The sequence below is a fragment of the Mytilus galloprovincialis genome, chromosome 9 (assembly GCF_965363235.1).
Source record: "Mytilus galloprovincialis chromosome 9, xbMytGall1.hap1.1, whole genome shotgun sequence".
NCBI lineage: Eukaryota > Metazoa > Mollusca > Bivalvia > Mytilida > Mytilidae > Mytilus > Mytilus galloprovincialis.
In genome coordinates this window covers 59,666,484-59,689,259 of record NC_134846.1, presented here as the reverse complement: position 1 = coordinate 59,689,259, position 22,776 = coordinate 59,666,484, and the positions used below count along the sequence as shown (strand labels likewise).

Genomic DNA, 22,776 nt, shown 5'->3' with positions numbered 1-22,776 from the left:
AAATTTCTAAACTATCAAGTTTAAAAACGATATTTAGAATTTTAATATTTTAATTATTTGGTTAAAATTTCAAAATTCAAAACTTTTACACAATTTGGAAATTTGATATTTTAGAACTGTGATCAAAATTCCCAAAATCTAAAATTTCATCAAAACTTTTTAAAATTTTGAATTGATAAGTGTTACACGGACCGAAATGACTGTTACCGAACTAGTACACTTTCAATAATGTATAATCAGATTGTCTCGTTTGCTTTCGATCATTTATAAATGAATGCACACAGTCACTATATTTGTATCTATAAAGGTTTGGCAAGAAATAAACTAAATTATAGTCCCCACCTGAAAAGTATACTGTCCAGGGAGTTTCTATACTAATATAGACTAGTACAGAATTTCCATGAGTATACACATTGTGACATTTTTAAAACTTCTATATAATTGTCAATTTGAAACTATTCATACGTGTTAATAGAAAAGACTGTTCTGACTCACCAACACAACGCCTATTGCATTTACACTGTAGAAAATACACACCGAGTATAATTGTTTTTTTAGCAAATTGACAAATCTATTCTTCCTTTCCCGCATTGCGGATACTGATTCAGTTTATACACTGAATAATTGTATTCTTGGCAAATCGACCGTCACGATATTTCTTCCTCAGCTTTTTTCTCTGATTTCATTTTAGTCTTTTTCAAGTCATTTTTTCACAAACAGTTAATGAATAGGCTCGGGTCAAATATGGAACCATATAACGTGTCCTTATATTATTTCAGAGACGTGCATTACAATTTACAATTATGATATGTCTCTTATCATATATAGCAGAGACAAATATTATATGTCTCTGTATATTGAAACTGTTCTATGTTTGAGCCTCCTCATGGGGTTTTTGATTATGTGATTATTTGACTATTTTTATACTGATTATTTGATTACCAGACTGAAATATTTCATGATTATTTGATACTCTAGGACTGTATTTTTGATTATCTTGTTTAAGAATTATTAATGATTATTTGATTACATTGGCAAAAAAATTGTGATTATTCGATTACTTGGACCAAGGATTTGTATAGTAAAAATTATTACTATACAAATCCTTGCTTGGACACCATTTTTTACCCCCTACAACAAAACCGGATACACATGGTTTTAGCCGGTCTCAATTTGTGGTTTACTATCGCCTATAGATTGAGCATCATGGCTGCGAATGTTCTCGCCTCGATGCTCGACGAATTAATGGGAAGGGATAGAAATCTGGCCCCTTCAGATAGAAAAAATGATATACGATGGGATGATGCAGAAGTAAATATATTCAAAAGCTATACTGATTATACACACTGATCGAACTGGCGCCTCTTAAATTAGTTATGTGTCACGTGACCATATCTATGGTGCATAGCCACAAGCTTTGCCTACATTTTTTTATTCTTACCCAGAATATTCAATTCGTCACGAGCCATTTGGCTGTGATTAAGGTGCAACGTTGATCTGTTGATGGGCATCCAGAAATAAGATTGCATTGTCATAGGTACCAATGTCTTTTGACACAAATAGTGCAACATTTCAGTGCAAACCTACTTCACTTATAAATTACACAATAACTCTCTAGAAAAAGTCTACTCTATAAAATATTTAGGCCTAACTCTTCAATCAAATTTAAAATGTGACAAACATATCGATAACATGACATCAAAAGTAAATCAATCTCTTGGATTTATTCGCAGAAACCTAAAATAGCCTTTCCGAAAGTTAAAGCTCTTGTCCGACCAAAATTAGAGTACTGCTCAATAATTTGGGATCCACATCAAAACAGCAAATTTCACAAATCGAAAAAGTTCAGACAAGAGCAACATGCTTCTCATGCAACCCTTCCATAACACCAGCTCAGTTACATTTTTTGTACTAAAATGAAGACCGACCTAAATTGGTACCCACTTGAAATTAGGCGTTTACCATACAGACGTTTTCTTTAACAAAATTATACATGAAATTGTTGCAGTCCCTACACATAACCTTTTGATCCCACTAGACAATAGAACCAGACATAGCAATCCTCACTCATTTAAGCAAATACAAACATCTTAAGACAGTTATAAATATTCATTTTATCCACGACCAGTTATAAATAGGAATCATCTGCCACAACAAAAAGTATCATGCAGTAAAGTACAGGGATTCAAGATCTATGTTCTCAGAATCTGCTCTCATCCCCATATTCTATCCCTAACTATTCTGTTAACAAATGTATATAGTTTTATCTAAATTTATTTTTCAAATGTGCATATGTTATTTTGATTTTTATATGACCCCAAAACATTTTTTGGATGGTATCAGAGCTCCAGATAAGCTGCGTATTTGCGTGATCACGCAATACAAATAATAAAAAACCCAATGCAATTGCCCATTGCAGGGTTCAATAACCCAATTAATTCAAAGGAAAACCCAATTATATTCCAAAACCATGAGTTCTCAACCCTTTTATTGACTACCATTTGCGTTATTTACCCTTATCTGTTTACAGTCGTCGCGTAAACTATTTTTATAATATTTATAATTGGAAATTTCCTTTCGTTCTAAAAATAGATCCCTGCATCAAGTAGCTGAAATGGGTCCCTGTTAGAGTTTTCCGTTGCTCGATAGGTACACGTTTTTTTGAAAACATTTCGATCTTCTCGGCGTTTATCCAATTAGCGTGTGTCATGAAGTCATATTTTTTTCGCATTGCTCGGGATTTATCATAACATACATTGAATTAAAACAAAAGTGAATGTCCGGTAAAAATATTGAATAGAAGCATGTTTTCTGCTTCTTTTGAAAAGCTTAGGGAAAGTTATGATGATAACAAGACTCAGCCAGTGTTTTTAGGAAGCGTCCATCGAACAAACAGGCGTGTGTGCGTACCTTAACGAAAACATTGCTAATAAAAGCAGGGTTTCCTTAAAAACGAAATCAGTTGGAAAAAGGCCAAATCAATTATGACATGATAAAGCATCAGAAACCAAAAGTTTTAATAAAAGACACCTAAACCCAGATTTATGAAAATTGGAATAAAACAAAAACATTCAAGTATAATTAGAGTTTATATACTATTTTTTTCATTTTACGGTTAATTAATGAATACACACACAGGCACTGGTCTCAGAATTTATTATATAAAGGTATAAGACGAGTGCCTGTGAATACACATATATATCCGTTTTTTTTACAGTTTATATGAGAAAATACAAAACTGGCAGAAGGTTTGAAACGGAACACAAATTAAACCTACAATTGCTTCTCAGTCAATAAACCAAATAAAACAGCTAAACAAAGAAAGAAACATATTTAAGATGGAAAAAAAAATCTGGGGTTGATATTGCCTAAATATTCAATATTGTGTTGATGAAAAAACCCAATACATTAAGGAGCTTGGTGGTGAAAAACCCAATTTGATATTAACATGAGGGGTGAATTGGAATTGATAATGCAATCAATAAACTTTATCACCCAATTATATACATGTAAGAAAATGGTGGGTAAAAAACCCAATTTGTGAATTCTTATCTGGAGCTCTGGGTATATTGGTATGATGTCGTCGTCTGCGTCATCGTCCTCCGAAGACACATTGGTTTACGGATTATAACTTTAGTTTAAGTGAATAGATCTTCATGAAATTTTTTCAGAAGATTCAATACCACAAAAGGAAGGTTGGGATTGATTTTGGGGATGATGGTCCCAACCGATTAGGAATTAGGGCCCAAAAGGGGCCCAAAACAAGCATTTTTCTAGTTTCAGGATAATAACTTGTGTAGAACTTAGAAGTATTTCAATTGCTCTAAAATCATACCGCAATGTTTAAAACCACAAGTAGAAGGTTTGGATTCATTTTAGGGGTTATGGAGCCAAAGTTTAGGAATTAGGACCAAAAAGGGGTCAAAACAAGCTTTTTTCCAGTTTCAAGACAATAACTTATGTGTAATAGTATGGATCTCTCTGAAATTGTACCACAATGTACCATATAACAAAGGGGAGGCTGGGATTAAGTTTTGGGTTAATTGCCCAAAATATGTAGGAATTAGGGGCCAAAAAAAGGGCCGAAAAGAAGCATGATTCTAGTTTCCAAACAATTATGACAATAACTTGTGTTTAAGTGTATGGATCTCTCTGAAATTGTACTACAAGGTTCAATACTGCAATGGAAAGCATGGGATTGAGTTTAAGGGTTATTGCTCCAACGGGGGTTCAAAAAGTTGGGGGGGATTTTTTGTTTACCATTTTTTAAAGGGCTTCCTTTTTTTCAAGTTTCAAGAAGAAATCTTCAATTGCACAGTATTGTGCAATAGATTTGTTAGATCTTTGACCACATTAATTTTGTAACAAAAACCTATATTATGTCAAAAATTTGATCACAATCCAAATTCAGACGGAATCAAGCTTGAATATTGTGACCAAATTTGGCCCAACTATTCAGGGTTCAACCACTGGGGTCGTATAAAGCTGCGCCCTGCGGAGCACCTGGTTTTATTTTTCTTGCTACAGTGTAAATTATAAATTTTATAGTCAACACCTGGCGAATAATCTTCAATAATTGTAGGATCACTAGAAACTTAAAGAAGAAGAAGAAATAATTTTATATATAACTTTTTAATTGTATGAAATATTGCACCAAATCATGCAGGATTGATGATTGTATTAGTTTTAAAAGTGTACCAAAATATGCAGGGCTCACGCTACCAGGCGACTTGGGTGAAGAAGTCGCTTTCCCGACTGTCACTTCGCTTTCCCCGACCCCCAAAAGCGAAAACAAGGCGCCCTGTTCTTGACGATACTCGCTTTCAGTCGCTTCCGTCTGACATCGGACATTTTCAATTTTTACCAAGTTGATGAAACATTTTTTTATTGATAACTAAAGAAATTTAGACATAAACGATTCATTATCTTAAGAAAAGATGTTGAAGCATTGTCTTTGCAGTGTGTAGCAGGTAACTTGACAAAAATGCAACTTTTTATCCCTTCATGCATTTCCGCAAGTTCCAGTGCTTGTTACTCGAAAACCTAAATTTCAGCGGCAAAATAAGTTTGTTACTTCATTTAAACGTCATAAAAGTTGCCTTCAGTAAATGTTTAATCCATTTATTGCATTAAAAACGTCATGTTCCTTTCCAAATAACTTGTCAAACATCGTTTATTTTTGTAAATTTTCTTGCATTCGTCCGCCATTGACCGATTTATTAACTACAGATCTGAACCGGAGCAGCTAAGACCGAAATCCGTACTTTTACAATAATTACTACGGACGCACGGATGGAACAGCTGACAGAAGAATATTGATCCCAAAGGGAAAAATTACGTATTCCACACGCATTAAGAGACTTTTGGTTACATCTAATTGATTGGTGTATATAATTCCCTATATTTTGAATGGATTGTTTCATATACTAATATCAATATATTATGGCCCAGCTTAATAACTTTTATATATTTTAATGAGAAACAGTGAATTTCATACACAAGAGAGGTTTTGAATTAAATTGTAATTGATATATTATAATTTCTTTACATTTTTTAAAATAAAAAATTTTTTTTTTTAGTGCTAGATATTAAATATTTAGTTGGTAGTTTCTCACAAGAACCTTAGTAAAACTTAAACAACTTTTAATTTGAAATGTTACTTTAATTGTATACTCACTCAGATATGAATTGAACAATATAAAAAGAACATTATTATACCCCACGCAACGAAGTTGCGGAGGGTATAATGTTTTTGACCCGTCCATCCGTCCGTCCGTCAGTCCTGTTTCTTGTCATCGCAACTCCTCTCAAACCACACAACAGAATTTCACGAAACCTTTTCAGATAATAAGGACATACTCTGTAGTTGTGCATATCGACGGGAAATTGCGATTCAATTTTTTTTCTAAGAGTTACGCCCTTTGAACTTATTTACTTTAATGTACTACTGCAACAGTTTGTCATCGCAACTCCTCTCAAACCACACAACAGAATTTCACGAAACCTTTTCAGATAATAAGGACATACTATGTAGTTGTGCATATCGACGGGAAATTGCGATTCAATTTTTTTTCTAGGAGTTACGCCCCTTTGAACTTATTTACTTTAATGTACTACTGCAACAGTTTGTCATCGCAACTCCTCTCAAACCACACAACAGAATTTCACGAAACCTTTTCAGATAATAAGGACATACTATGTAGTTGTGCATATCGACGGGAAATTGCGATTCAATTTTTTTTCTAGGAGTTACGCCCCTTTGAACTTATTTACTTTAATGTACTACTGCAACAGTTTGTCATCCCAACTCCTCTCAAACCACACAACAGAATTTCATGAAACTTTGTAGATAATAAGGACATACTATGTAGATGTGCATATTAACAGGAAATTACGGTTCAATTTTTTTTCTAGGAGTTATACCCCTTTAAACTTATTTGCTTCAATGTACTTCTGCAACAGTTTGTCATCTCAACTCCTCTGAAAACACCAACATAATTTCATGAAATTTTGTAGATAATAAGGACATACTATGTATATTGACAGGAAATTATTATTCAATATTTTTTCTTATACAATTTTTTTTTCTTATACTTATTTAATTTCTCCAATGACAATGTGGGGACGTGGGGTATGTGAGCGTGCTCACTAAGGTTCTTTAATTTATATATGACCCTTTATACTATAGTAAAATCCAAACATTGTAGCGCACCGCGCGAATGAGCACTTCTCCCTATAATTCTGAAGTAGTGTGAGCCCTGAATATGGTGGGCTAAAAAGGATAGGATCCTTCCTTATGAGCCCCACAACAATCTTACAGGTATCTTACTAAGGAGTCTTAATTTGTAGTAAACATGATACATACATTTGGAAAGATCCTGATACATGACTCAGACTCATGAGTATTATTCCCATCATAGGGTATCATACCTCAAATCTGTTATAAAATTTTCACTGAAAAAATAAATAAGGTTCTCACAAAAATAAATATGTGCACACATGCATGCCATACATGTAAATGACAATTTTTTCCTCTGAGATAATATGTTGTAGTTTAAAATTTAATTATTTAATTACATTTTGTACTAAAATAGACTAAACTAATTATACCCCATGCAACAAAGTTGCGGAGGGTATAATGTTTTTGACCCGTCCGTCCGTCCGTCAGTCCTGTTTCTTGTCATCGCAACTCCTCTCAAACCACACAACAGAATTTCATGAAACCTTTTCAGATAATAAGGACATACTATGTAGTTGTGCATATCGACGGGAAATTGCGATTCAATTTTTTTTCTAGGAGTTACGCCCCTTTGAACTTATTTACTTTAATGTACTACTGCAACAGTTTGTCATCGCAACTCCTCTCAAACCACACAACAGAATTTCACGAAACCTTTTCAGATAATAAGGACATACTATGTAGTTGTGCTTATCGACGGGAAATTGCGATTCAATTTTTTTTCTAGGAGTTATGCCCCTTTGAACTTATTTACTTTAATGTACTACTGCAACAGTTTGTAATCGTAACTCCTCTCAAACCACACAACAGAATTTCACGAAATCTTTTTATATGAAAAGGACATATTATGTAGTTGTGCATATCAACAGGAAATTCTGATTCAATTTTATTTCTAGGAGTTACGCCCCTTTGAACTTATTTGCTTCAATGTACTACTGCAACAGTTTGTCATCTCAACTCCTCTGAAAACACACAACAGAATTTCATGAAACCGTTTCAGATAATAAGGACATACTATGTAGATGTGCATATAGACAGGAAATCATGATTCAATTTTTTTTCTAGGAGTTACACCTCTTTGAACTTATTTGCTCTAAGGTACTACTTCAACAGTTTGTCATCTCAACTCCTCTGAAACCACACAACAGAATTTCATGAAACTTTGTAGATAATAAGGACATACTACGTATATGTGCATATCAACAGGAAATTACGATTCAATTTTTTTTCTAGGAGTTATGCCCCTTTGAACTTATTTGCTTCAATGTTCTTCTCTAACAGTTTGTCATCTCAACTCCTCTGAAAACACACAACAGAATTTCATGAAATTTTGTAGATAATAAGGACATACTATGTAGATGTGTATATTGACAGGAAATTATTATTCAGTATTTTTTCTTATACAATTTTTTTTTCTTATACTTATTTAATTTCTCCAATGACAATGTGGGGACGTGGGGTATGTGAGCGTGCTCACTAAGGTTCTTTAATTTGTAGTATATGTTGACCAAGCAAGTAAAGTTCTCTTAAAATTGTGGGTCTTGATTTAGATGGAAAAAAATCTTTTATTTTTCAGGTATGTAAATATTATCTGTGTGGTTTTTGTCCACATGAACTGTTTGTTAACACAAGAGCTGATTTAGGTGAGTTGATTGACACATGCTAATGTGAAAGAATTTGAACAGACTGTACTTCCAGTAAGATACACTATGAAATCTGTGCATTGATCAAACATGAAAAAAAGAACTCCATCAGCATGATCAGTCAGAACTTTTCTTACCGTAAATTTTAAAATTCATATACATGTATGTTGCAAAAAATATATTTAATTCAGAGCATTCTGGCTCACAGGTTGGTTAAGTTAACATTGGAGATGTGTGTTCTAAAAACATCAATAAAATGCACTCATTTTTAAGTAGCACCAACCAGGGACAGCCCCTTTGCCAACTAGACTGGAAACACCTCATTTGGAGAAATATTTTATTTTCTATAAGATCATAGATTTTATTTCTGATATTTTTTTAAATCCTGTATATACAATTTAAATTTTGCCAGACAAAACGATTTTATTTTTGATAACACATATAAAAATGGGTTTAATGGAAAAGGTTAATTTGATATGTTGATTTAAAAATCTTTGAGTCTGTATGGAAGAATTGTCTAAGTATTTATTCTGTCTTTTAGTTAGTAGTACCTACATGTCAACCATATGCACATCTTCACTTTACAAATCATATGTAGTTACATGTAGGTTTCTATTATACATGTATATATTTTAGGTCCATGTGAAAAACTTCATGATGATCATCTCAAGAAAGAGTAAGTTAACTTTAAGTTAGCATACATGACATTGATACGACATAGAATGGTAGTCAAAGTCCAAAGTTTGTTTACAGCAGATTCCAACGAGTATGAAGTTAAATGTAGATTCTTTGGTTAGCTTCCTTGCTAGCTGAACCATGAAATCATTATTAGATAAGGTACACAAGCCTTTGGGTGGAGTCAATAGTTAAACAGAGAACCAATCAGAACTAGTGACAGAATATAAACATTGTAAAACTTGTTTTACAAGTCAGTTTTAAAAATAAGTTTTCAATCTAAATTTAAAATTTATTGATAAGTATAAGCTAATTCACAAGCATGTTGTAGGTGTGTTTGATTTGCCAATTTTATTTCAGTCAATTACTCCGTTCATTTATAAATCCAGTTATGCGTATGTATAAGGTTAATGACCCCTTCTGTAGCCTTTGAATTACGAATGTTTCAAACTGCAATAATATAAAAACAGTAAAGATAATGAATAATAGAGATGGGCCATTTTATTGCATTTAAAAGTTAAACGGGATTTTGTGGCAAATAAACCAAGATTTTTGTAGAAAATCCACAGATATTTTTGTTATAAAATTTAAGCATAGACTACTCACTTGATTTTCTATGATGTGCTAGCGTTTATTGTTTACAAAAAGTCCTAGACAACCGTTAATGTAAATTAAAAAAAATCGTCCGAAGTCACGAAATTCGAGCGCACCCTAGAAGGTGTACTTGAATTGGTCCATATATATATTTGTTTAGACCAATATGTAAATTTATAAACTTGTTTTAATGAAATCATTGCTAGCACTGCTTAATTGCAAACAATCCTCCATATATCAAGTACTAAATTGCCAACTATGAAAGTGCAAGGGGAAATGCTGTGGATTTTCTATAAAATTTCCATTTGTTTAGCATTGAATCAACACAAGAGTACATCATCCTTGAACAAAACATAAACCTTACTCCCCTTCTAATTTATTGTAAAACATAGAATTTTTTAATTCAATCAAAAACTATAAGAAATGAAATTTAATTTGCAAAGTTGTTTAGGGAAACCAGTTTGTATGAAACATACATATTATAAACAGGCCATTGATATGAGTGTTTTCATTGGATGATGAATTGGTGCTATGCTCCTCCCAATTTTGAGGTAATAATCATTTCATGGTTGAGCTAACAAGGAGGCTAACCAAATAATCTACCTGTAGCTTCATACTCGTTGGAATCTGCTGTAACATTATTTAAACTTTACAGTTTGCTGTTCATCAAACTGCATAGTTAACCACCATGACAGAAGTACAAATTACATTGGAATGAAGTCAAGAAGTTGATAGTTATAATAATTTGCCTTAATGAACCCTAGGCAAATAATGGGATTGCAGTCTGATACCCTGCTTTTGCAGTGCCTATGTGTTGTGTTTAGTCAACTTGAAAAAAGTAACTTAGTACATGAAGTACAATTGATCAATGTTGGGTGTAGCGATTCATTATTTGTGAAAAGGTTGAAATAATGAAATATATTTAATAAAGTCATCATAGATACCAGGATTAAAATTTTATATTTATGACAGACAGGCGTTTCGTCTTCAAAAGACTCATCAGTGACGCTCGAATCAAAAAATGTTTAAAAGGCCAAATAAAGTACGAAGTTGAAGAGCATTGAGGACCAAAAATTTCTAAAAGTTTGCCAAATACAGCTAAGGTAATCTATTCCTAAGAGATATCATTAAAAACTTTTACATATACATTCTAAATATCTGTGTTTTTTTTCCATTTTAGATATACAAAAAGTTCCAAATTTGGAAAAGTTGGTTATGAAGAAGATTTTCACCGTTATTTACAAAGTTTGGTTTCAGATTGTGAAAGAAGAATAAAGCGAGGACATCAGCGCCTGGCTCTGAGTAATCAACAGGGCAGTGTAAGTAAAATAAGTATGGATAAGGCCTAAAATAAAATTTCATTTGTTTGGCATTGCCGCCCGATCCAATGAAAAACTTGCCGCCCAAATAATTTTATTTGCGTATTAGAAATTTATTTTTTTTATTTAAAAAAAATCGAAATTGTGCCGGAATTTGATCGTATCCGCAGAGTTTGTTCCTGGCTTTACTTATTTCAAATCACGATCTTAAAAGTGCTTGCCTTACACTGTATTGGGAGCAAACATTTAAATGACATGGAATTGAAAAAGTCTGCCAAAAGTAATGTCAAAGAGGGCGGCAGGGGAAAACATCTCCCTTTGCTGCAATGCATTGGTTAAGGGAGATGGATTTTATCAAAAATCAAATTTTCTGCTATTCTTTGAAAGAAACGTTCTGAGAGACCTTGTAGAGGGCTCAAATTTTATCTTTTGTAAAGCAGAAACAGATGATTTCTGCTTGACTTTGTCGCTTCATGAGATTTTTCACCGGGACATCACAGAACAAATATGCGTGGCTCTTACATTTGTTGAACTTATTAAATATTTGAAATTTATCATTGACAAATTTTCCCTTGAACCAGAGAACAAAGTATCTACTATAGTCAGAACCACAATGATGCATTGATGATTCAAGATAATTATGGCTGTAAGCACCAAAGCTTAAAGACCAAAATGGTCCCAGATTTACAGGTTCATAGTAGTTTTGTACCAGTAGATGCTAGCCTGGTACAAAACATACATATTTTAAAGACTAGCATCTTGTGTCAATTGAAGTACTTCCCCCTTTTCTTGCCTTAATTCTTCTTAACATGAATAAGATAATTCTTAAAACATAAAAGATACTGACAGAAACATATTTATAAATGTATCTAGTGTACTAGTGATGAATAAAATCCCCTCCTTTTCCACAATTCTAATGGCTCATTAATTTATCTTTATTCATGTAATGCATGTCCAGATTTCTGTTAATCAAACGCATTACAACCCATAATTTATTTATCTGCAAAAATTGTCTGTCCTGCTGCATATTTCCATTTTGAATTTATACTTTTTAAACCTAGCTAGCCCTGAAAAACCTTGCACTTGGATAATATTGGTATAAACACCATGTCTATTTGTGCCAACCTTCCAAATTTTTAATATTTTGCTATCCTAATTTGGGTCAGATCCTTTATCCTCAAAACTTATCAGGGGCAGTAGGTGTGTTTGTATGGTAGTTCGGCACACCTTACATGTTTTGATTACTAGCCTCTGGGTATTGGTTTGAGCCCTAGTTGGGCAGTTGCAAAATTAAGGTTTGATTTTCATGTCATATGTGATAAGGTTAGTCCGTTTCCTCCCACAGGTTGGCGTTTTCCTTCAAGTACTACGGTTAATATGCCACTAAAACTTACTGCCATGAAATTACCCATATGGTGTAGAAAGTGATGTTCATAAAACCAAAGCAAACAATTAAAGTTTTAAATCTTTGTCCATTTGTACAAGGAGCCGTAGTGGTTGAGCCATTTAACTTATGGTAATTTTACCAAACTGTGGCCACTACTTCAAGATGTGACATTAGGCCTCTGTTTAATGGGCAGTTCCACAATAAAAGTTCAATTTTCACGTCATACATTTTTATGCCCCACCTACGATAGTAGAGGGGCATTATGTTTTCTGGTCTGTGCGTCCGTTCTTTCGTCCGTCTGTCCCGCTTCAGGTTAAAGTTTTTGGTCGAGGTAGTTTTTGATGAAGTCCAATCAACTTGAAACTTAGTACACATGTTCCTTATGATATGATCTTTCTAATTTTAAAGCCAAATTAAACTTTTGACCCCAATTTCACGGTCCACTGAACATAGAAAATGAAAGTGCGAGTTTCAGGTTAAAGTTTTTGGTCAAGGTAGTTTTTGATGAAGCTGAAGTCCAATCAACTTGAAACTTAGTACACATGTTCCCTATGATATGATCTTTCTAATTTTAATGCCTAATTATATTTTTTACCAATTTTCACGGTCCATTGAACATTGAAAATGATAGTGCGAGTGGGGCATCCGTGTACTTTGGACACATTCTTGTATATGGTTAATTTGTCAGTTTCCTGCCTCAGTTCTGTGTTTTTTTCTGGGTACTTTGGTTAACTCTGCCAATAAAACTGACTGTCTTACATGAAATTATCCATATGTCTATAATGATGTAGAATGTTACATTGATGGTTGACCCCTTTGAAAGAAACCACCAGCATGTACACTCAACAATGCTGCAATGCTTTAGACAACATTGATCTAGAGACTTCATGATTTACATGTATAAAGCTTTTAAAAAAAAAAAAAATTCCCTACCTACCTACCCACTTGCCAAACAAACAATTTTTTAAGGGTGGCCCAATATGTAAATTTGGTAGTTCACAGTTGGACAGAAAAAGGAGAGTAAGCTCTGGTGAATCTATAAGATTAATGCATAGTGGGGCCATCATGATGTAACTAAGGGCTAATTCTTTAAAATTGATGGCCACTTTCATTTAATTAAATACCTATCTTTCATTTAAAAAAGGGAAAACACAGCCAACAAAAATTCACATGGTCATTTTAAAAAAGAATTTAAGTTACAGATCCCAAGTTGGCAACATGTGAATTAAATCCATGCATGCAAACAACAACATTACAATTTGATTTATCATGATAAATGAAGCATCTTTTTAATTTTTCAGCAGTTACAAAATCAGTATCATATAAAAATTGTCTAAGATAAACATAACAAGCCTGTAAGTCATATCTTTAAAACTAGCAGTTGTGTTGTGATAAGTTTTGTTCAAAATACAAAACTCAATTATTTATTTTTGCACCTTCACGAGATACAGCTGATTGAAATAACCAATATCATTATAGATTATGTACTAGTTTTAACATTTCGTCTTTTTTTTCTTTTTTTTTAATCTTAATTCATGCTTTTGTAACTATTTACAGTTGAGCAACAATATGAATATGATGAAAGATGAGAAAATCAATATATTGACAGAAAAAATCAATGATTTAGTTCAGCAGGTAAGTGTGTACTTAAATTCTCACTAGAGATGTTCATAATATGCATGATAAGAAAGGCTATCTTTATGTAGACAGTCAAAATATAGTTTTTGAATGTAAGATTGAACAGTTTTTCTGGTAGAAATCTTTATATAAACAGGATATCACATCCAAATTTTACGGTGATGTTATATATATAAATCATATATTATGATAAAATCAACAGAAAGTTATTGAACATTTGAATACACTTGTATTCTTAAAGGTTGTCAATTTAACATTGCAGTAACATCTTGAATGTTGCCTTTATCCCTATGAACATTGATTTTATTTTTAATACTTTAATACAAAACTAAACATTTTTTACTGTGTAGTAATTAGTACTGATGTATTGCCAGGATTTTATCAAATTTCATATTCAAAGAGAAAGAGTACTTCTATCTAACACGAAGAAGCAAGTATGTGTATAATGATATCCAAATTAAGTTTTAAGTCAACTCGTACTTTTAAAGGCAGAAGAACTAGGTTGTGAAGGAAAGGTTGAGGAAGCTCAAGGTGTAATGAAACTTTGTGAACAACTTAGAGATGAGAGAAGACAACTAGAGGAGGTATGTGAAGGGAGTTCATATTCACAGTGTTAAGCATAATTGTTAAATAAAATAGATAATATTAAAAGGGGCAAAAAGTGCTTCTCAATATTTTAAGATTCTAAAATATATTCATGAATTTATGGGCATAATTTGTTTATTTTTGTCTACTTATAAAGATATTAATTTTGAAGGAATCAGACAGTTTAGATACAAATCAAAGGAAATATAAATTCTTACAAGGGATATCAATTTGCCATTTTCTTGTTCAGAGGAGTTGTAGATCAAAAAACTAAGTTTCAGTCTTTAAATTAAATAGTGAACAAAATTCATCTAAATTGTGATGATATGGCAACAGTTGTGATGTTTGTACCGATATTAACCTAAATTGTAGACTAAAAATCTGATCAAATGACATAAATTGTATTTTTAGAGTAAGTTAGCCAATGCATCAAATGAACCAGAGAAGACAATGGAAGTTTGTACAGTATGTGGGGCATTGTTAGTGGTAGGAGACGTACAACAGAGAATTGATGAACATTTAATGGGAAAACAGCATGCTGGTTATGCTAGAATCAGATCTTATGTGGAGGATTGGAAAAAGGTAATCATTGTATCTTGTTGACTATACAGCAATAGTTTAAGGAGAAAAATGAATTGTAGTTTTTGTTCAAAACAGTATAAGATAGATGAAATAGTGATGGTCTTGGCATACAGTATAGAGACTTGCCATTTATTGAAGGAAACATATTAATATCTTGATATTTGGATAAGTTTTATTCCATTTATAGGCTGCTGTTTTCTTTGATATATACCCAATATATCTTTTATTCTATTTTTATTTTTTGTAAATTGGTATCATGTCGTTGTCCGTGTTGTATCCAGATGGGCTCATCGAAGCAATTTATTAGATCAATGTCCTGTTCAATAATAAAAAGTCTAGAGTTCTTTACATTTGATAAATGTTCTGTATACAATATTGTATATTGCTATATTGAAAATATGATCTGTTTGGAAAATTACATTCTAATTATATACTTAACTTGTTTCCATTTTATATGATTGCAGAAAAAAGTAATGGAAGACGAAGAAAGAGAGTCTAGATTGGCAAAGGAAAGGGAAGAAAGAGAAAAAGAACGAGAAAAAGAAAGAGAAGACCGTAAGAAACGAGATCAAGAAAGGGAAAAAGAAAAAGAAAAGGAAAGAGAAAAAGTAAAAGAGAAAGAAAGACAAAGGGATAAAGATAGGGACAGAGATAGAAAGAGGAGATCAGAAAGTAAAGATAGACACAGGTTTGTACTTGTATTTTATTTGCATGCTAACCACTTCTTGTTTGTAAACATAAATCTATTGTTTGAGAAGAGAAATTTGTACAGCCAAAATAAACCAGTAATATAATGAAAAAGAAAGAAAAGCTACTGGCATGTGCATTTCTTTTTTAACAAAGCCGATCTCATCAACAGTGTGATCTTTATACTGATACATAATCATTGTAAAAATATGTTTCAAGTTTTACTTTCTTTGAATGCATAGTTCTTATGAAACATTTATAGCTTAACATTTCTTTTGAAAACTTTGTGGATGACTGTTTTACTATCTAACCATATTTTTATATTTTTTTAAAAAAACTTGCATCTTTTTAAACAGGCGTAGGAAAAGTAGAAGCAGAAGTCGACATCGTCACAAATCAAGAAGCAGATCACGCGACCGATCGCATCACCACCGACGTAGAAGGACTAGGTCCCGGTCAAGGGACAAGGACTCGTCCAGGAGAAGAGACAGGGACAGGAGAAGTAGAGATGTAAGAAGTCGAGACAAAAGTCGGGATAAAGATAGAAAAAGTCGGGATAGAAGTCGAGACAAGAGAAGTAGAGACAGAAGCAGGGATAAAGATAGGAAAGACAGAAGGAGTAGGGATCATAGAAGTAGAGACAAAGATCATAAGAGTAGAGAAAGAAGTAGAGACAAAGATCATAAGAGTAGAGAAAGAAGTAGGGACAAGGATCATAAAAGTAGAGAAAGAAGCAGAGACAAGGATCATAAGAGTAGAGAAAGAAGCAGTGACAAAGATCAAAAGAGTAGAGAAAGAAGTAGAGACAAGGATCATAAGAGCAGAGAGAGAAGTAGGGATAAAGACCAAGAGAATGGAGAAAAAGAAAAGAGCATAGAGAAAGAAGACAAACCTGGTAATTAGATAAAGACTAAAATCTTGATTGTAGTTATGTTTAACCCGGTTTATGATTTTGTTCTTTTTTCTTCTTGTATATTTTAAAATCTTGTGAATATTATGTGAAGTAGTATATTTGTTGACTATCACTTGACATCATAGAAAAAAAGTAAGATAGCTTTCCTGCAGCAAAAGTCCAGCATTTAAACAAAACATGACCTTTTGATGCCCCACCTACGATAGTGTTTTTATGTTTTCTGGTCTGCACATCCTTTTGTCCCGCTTCAGGTTAAAGTTTTTGGTCAAGCTAGTTTTTGATGAAGTTGAAGTCCAATCAACTTGAAACTTAGTACACATGTTTCTTATGATATGATCTTTCTAATTTTGATGCCAAATAAGAGTTTTGACCCCAATTTCACAGTACACTGAAGATAGAAAATGATAGTGCGAGTGGGGCATCCGTGTACTGGGGACACATTCTGGTTTATGAATGTGACTGGAAACAATATACAATAATAGAATAGAATTTTATTTGAAATCCAAGGAACAGTTACTTGTAAATATTAATGAAGGTGTTTATCTACTGCATATTGTAACTTAATTTTGAAAATTCACAACTTCTTCAGTAGAAGAGCCAGAGAGAAAGAAAAGTGAAGAAAGATCAGAAGAAAAGTCACTAGAAAACAACGAAAATCCTGAGAACATTGAAGAACCCATGCAATGAGGAAAGGTGACATAAAATATGATCCAAAATGAGGTAAGTGAAGTGTTTCCCAAGGGAGATTACTCCAGATTTACAAGGTGAGTGGATCACTGGGGGGTCTGTTTATTAAATGAAAATGCAGTCTTTCTCATATAAGGTTAGCGATCAAATACAGCCTTAGAAATACAGGATAGATTTATAAGATTAAGTGACATCTCTGTCTGGTTTTCAGTAGTAACAGAGAAATGGCAGTTTGAATATAAAAGAAAGTACCTATGCCTTGTTTTAACTTTTAAGCATATAAACCAATACCTTTCTACACATGTGTCATAGCATTTAGTTAAGAGGAGTAAATGTGAAAATACGCTAAAATATTGTCTGAATGTTAACCAAATACCCTCTGTGTTAATAACATTTAAATTCCTAATATGCCTACCTGATACTCTGATATTGGCAGCAATAGCGAGGTTAGTTCAATCTTTTATCAGTTAATTTCACATTCAGTAAAGATAAAGAAAACAAAGGTATGTTTCTCAGAAATTTGGATAATTTGGAGGTAAGTGACGCCATTCTTTTCAAGTAGGAATTTGTCCATTTTGGGAAGCCAACTCCCTTTGGGTCAGACAACAGATTTGAAGCTGAAAGTAGAGGTAAGACTGAAATCAAAACAGAAGATGTTGGGTGGTGTGACTATGCTCACTAGAGGTGAGTGGCAACTTTTGTTGTTACTATGACGAACTCAACATAAATTAAATATTGAGCGTTTATTTGATTTCAGTAGAGTGTGTACCATTTTGAACAGTGTATATTGAATGTTAACATCATAAAAATAATGTTTATTTACGAGGTAAGATTTAATTTCTCAGAGTGTAAATGGTGCAGTTAATGTTTGCAATGTTCATGTTCTTGTTTACAAAAAAAAAGGATATTTAAAAAGATTTGGAGAAAAAAAACTAAACATACATTTTACAGTTGTTTAAACAATAGATGAGGCTTGAAACATCTTATAAATTGATTTAAGCAAACATTTTGTGTTGAGTTTATAATACATGTATTCTATAGTGGTAAAGGATTCATGGGGTTACCGCTTTCAACCTGGCAATTGATATATTTCCAATTTTATAGCCTCCTCTATTGCTTTAAGATTGTTGGAAAAAGACGTGACTTATAACAGAAAAATGATAAACAAAAATCAGTATTGTATGCTTGTTGTGTTTATTTACAGTTCTTCTTTCAATTTTTCTTAAATCTCTCTTCCTCTAGACTTCAGATTGATATGTAATCCTACTATGATATGATATGTTGTCATTCAAAATTATGGTAGTCTAGCTCTCTGAATTTTTCATTTGATGCATAAACAATTACTTATGGACAAAACCTTTAAGTTCACACACAAGTTATATGAAGCCAAACTACACATTTTTTACATATTAAAATTTATTGAAAGCAAGATTGATAAAATCCAGCTAATGCTTTCAAAGATGACTTAAAATTAAAACTAAAAGAGTTTTTCATTTCACAAGAGAGTTAGCTTGCCATTGTTGGGGGGATAGTGCTGCTTCAAGGCTAGATATCTTCTGAATTCAAGAGAAAAAATACCAATTTATGATATTTTTTTTAAATTTTGATACATGTGTACTAAACAGTTTTGAAATGCATTAAAAAATCTTAAAAGGAGTAAGGGAATATTATTTAAGAAATTGATATACTTATATATGTATGATTGGCTTGAAACATTAAAAAGAACTACAGTAAATGGAGAGTAGTTGGTTTATTGTCAATTAAGTAACATAAATTTTGTAGTTATAAGATATTTATTTGTCATTTTTAAAAAAAAAATGTACTTTTAAATGTGTTTTGTTTGTTGTTTATTATAACAATTCTTGGATAATTTTTTTAAATTTTAAACATGGAACAATGTAATAAACTTACTAGTAAATCTGAGTTCAGTTGTGAAATTGTCGAAGGTAAAATATTAATTTTGTGAAATAACGATGAAATATAGGAAAGGACTTCTCAAATTAGACCATCATGGAATACACGAAACAGAGATTTACTCTAAGAATTTCGATCTGTAATAGGGACATTTTAAATAAGGGTTAGAAATATGATTGGAGTAGATACTATCATTTATCATTCTGTATTCTTATTGAATAATTGGTTGGTGTTGAATAGAAAGATTTATGGGATAAAATCATGAATGAAATAGAAAGCCAACACAAATACTCAAAAGCATGTTAGAGAGAAGTGTGTGATTTTAATATGAACTGTTTACTACATGTTATGTGAATGGTTTTCTTTATCCCACTGAATGATTGAACAAGCTTTCTAGAAAGCAGAACTGGACAGGAGAAAAGGCGTCAACCATTATGGATGATAAAGGGAACATTGTAATAGAGGTATACTAAAGAGATCCCACCTTATTACAAAGGTTACACTAAACAACTCTCAGGAAGTACCTTCAAAATTCTTTTACAGAAGCTTTTCCTTCTTTTGAATAACAGTATACAAAAACAATGGGTAGATTTCCCAAAGAGTTTGACAACAAACAGAACATCTTGAAATTAACACAAGATCTTAACTATAAGCAAAAACTTATTCTGCAATTGAAAGTGACTGGGTTGAAATTTTACTATTAAAAATCATTTAAAATGCATAAACCAGAATAAATTTTCAACATTTTAAAATGTATAATTTCTGAAATAAGGTTATTTTAAAATACACAGATAAGCATTAGAAAAGTTCTAAATTATGCTTGTTTCTTTGACCCCTTTTCTTTCTATGTACCAATCTGTTTAGGTTGAAGGAAGATTGTACAAAAAGAACGACATGAAAGATGCCAAAGAATACATGAAGTTTCTTGAAAATTCATAGAAAATCCATTCAAATTGTTTTAAATATGTGAATTATAAGTTTAAACAAGTTTTAACACAGTACAACCTTTTTTCCCCATAATGGAAATTATAGTTGACCGACCAAAAATTGATTGTAGCACCACTGATGAAAATCCTAATTATATACAGTATTTAAGTCTGATTGATTGAAATTTTAAATGATCTAATGTTCAAATTCATTTACTTTAATACATATTTGTAGAGAAAGTTTAAAGTTTCTTTGTCCTTAAAACTTAGTTATACAATGTATAAGACACTAAAATAGCACAGCAAATGTAGGTTTAATTTTTTATAAAAGTACAATGTAAGGTATTTCCTGAGATTTTTTATGAAATTTATGATATACAACCTATTCATATTGAAAAGTTTCAGACAAGAAATTAATAAAACAGTTATTAAATTTCAATAATAATTATTTGATGAAAATGAAGAACCTTTTCTTTAGGAATTTAATATCATGAGTTTATTTATTTTTGGAAAATATTTATACAGACCCTGTCTTAAACTTTTCATATAGTAGTGTCAAATTTGAATTAAAAAAAATCCACAAGGTGCCATTTGATGTATAACATTTTTATGCATATGTGTACAACTAAAAGCAACTACTTGGATATATCATGACTGTTTGTTTTCTGGTAATATTTTTTTATCCATTTTCTTTACTAAAACTAAATACATGTTTTATACAGTCTAGGTTTACATTTACGAGAGAGCTGTGCCTTTATAATATGTGCCCGCTAAATATCTGCTGACATTACTTAAATATTGATATACAACTGGTAGTCAAACTCCTTATTTAGAATTCCATAAAAAGAAACACCATCTTTCAATTCAAATTTTTATCACATTTTTTTTTCTCTCTACATGATAAAAGTTCTGGAAGTGAGACTTGGGTGAGCCTTTTTGTGGCATTGCAGTCAAGAATTCTCAATATTTTTTTAATTAAACTGGTAGGTCACACAGTGAGGCATATCAGTGTTCGATGCTGTTCATACTTTATTTTGGTTTTCTTGGCAGCTTTGTTGGACATTTTAGAAAATGGCATCTTGTGGATTAGTTTGTTCTATTTTAAAAACAAGGTATTTGAAATAACAGTTTTGTATTTCAGATGAAAACAATGTCTAAGTTTTCTTTAATTAAATATTAAAATATGTTTAACTTTTTTTTCGTTTCAGTGAGGAAGCCATTGCAGGATGAGTGTTAATTGCCATTGTACATACAGATACATTTCCATTTTCTACTGACCACTCCGACAGAGAAATTCGCTGTTGAACATTAATCTGTTATTGAGTCATTTTTTGATATATATGTTGATCCAATTGCTTGAACAATAAAATTGTATAAAGTTTTAAGTGACCTTTGTGTTGTAGCTTACATTTTACTAAAAAGACAGTTTATTTCATTATTGAGAAGGGAAATAGGGATCAAAGAACAGAACAGAGATGAAGGCCACCAATGAGACTTAACACAGTGGGAAAATCCCACACACAGAGGCAGGCTTCAGCTGGCCCTTAAACAAAATGTGTACTTATTCAATGAAAATTAAACATGAAAGTAATTATTAAAATAAAAATATTCATGACCTGTCAAGTGGTTCTCCTACATATTGACCTTGTCTGGAGTGGTAGATTTTTATTCTTTTAACGAACTTTATGAAATGGAGCAACACATATGTAGTTTTATTCATCATTCCTGTGCAAGTTTCAGAAGCAGGACTAAGGTGTGGTATTCGTTACGTCGGTGCTTTTAACAGACGTAACAGTATATGAATATATCTTAATACTAGTGAAGATAAAGGATGCTGACTGAAATACTATGTCTTGTAGAGTTATTTTATGATGAAATTTGTGAAATAGCATTATGACTCTGAAATGAAACTGCTCCAGTTATAATATTCTGGCCTTAGGCAAATGAAAAAGAAATGTCATAAAGCTGAATCATGTGAAAAGTATTAGCTGGAGTTTGGAAATGCCTTTAAAATTGAGGGACCCTCCATAAACATTGGCTTACAGTTAACGACAAACCAAAAGTAAAAGTTTTTGTTCAATGAGTAGCCTAAAAAGTGGTATGTTTAAACCTAGTCTACCTCCTAACTGTTGAATACCGGATTCGGCTAGAGTTCTACCAATCTAAGCCTTAGAATTTAATACATCAATTTTAAATTTGCAGAAGAGAAAAGAGTAGTTTAGAACAAACTTGACTTGAGTTATCACCGTTTATACTACTTTGAATGAGGTCTATCAAAATACACGTGTTTGGGTTTTTTAACGAATTATAAAGAGTTCTGGTTGGATGTCGTCAAGAGCTTGGTTTCCCAACATCTCTCGCGTAAAGTTTCACTTTAACCATACTGTTGTATCAGTGGAGTTTGACTTAATTAGAATCACATCATTGTGTACTTACCGCAGATTAAAGTAATAAATCTCGACTTCCTCGACCTTGATACATACTATA

General features: G+C 32.2%; 1 protein-coding gene across 2 annotated transcripts; it reads left to right on the top strand.

Annotated features, from left to right (window-relative positions):
* Positions 1-1,167: 1,167 nt before the first annotated feature.
* LOC143045460 (uncharacterized) lies at positions 1,168-21,674 on the top strand. 2 transcript variants are annotated; one of them, XM_076217978.1, is made up of 11 exons: positions 1,168-1,311; positions 8,316-8,382; positions 9,019-9,058; positions 10,832-10,970; positions 13,915-13,992; positions 14,484-14,579; positions 14,992-15,162; positions 15,627-15,850; positions 16,206-16,744; positions 17,355-17,482; positions 21,498-21,674. In XM_076217978.1, the coding sequence occupies exons 1-10, from the start codon at positions 1,207-1,209 to the stop codon at positions 17,447-17,449; spliced, it is 1,554 nt and encodes a 517-aa protein (XP_076074093.1). In that variant the 5' UTR covers positions 1,168-1,206; the 3' UTR covers positions 17,450-17,482; positions 21,498-21,674. The 2 variants fall into 2 exon arrangements, with proteins under 2 accessions (XP_076074093.1, XP_076074092.1); XM_076217977.1 differs by having other exon boundaries at positions 17,352-17,482.
* Positions 21,675-22,776: the final 1,102 nt, after the last annotated feature.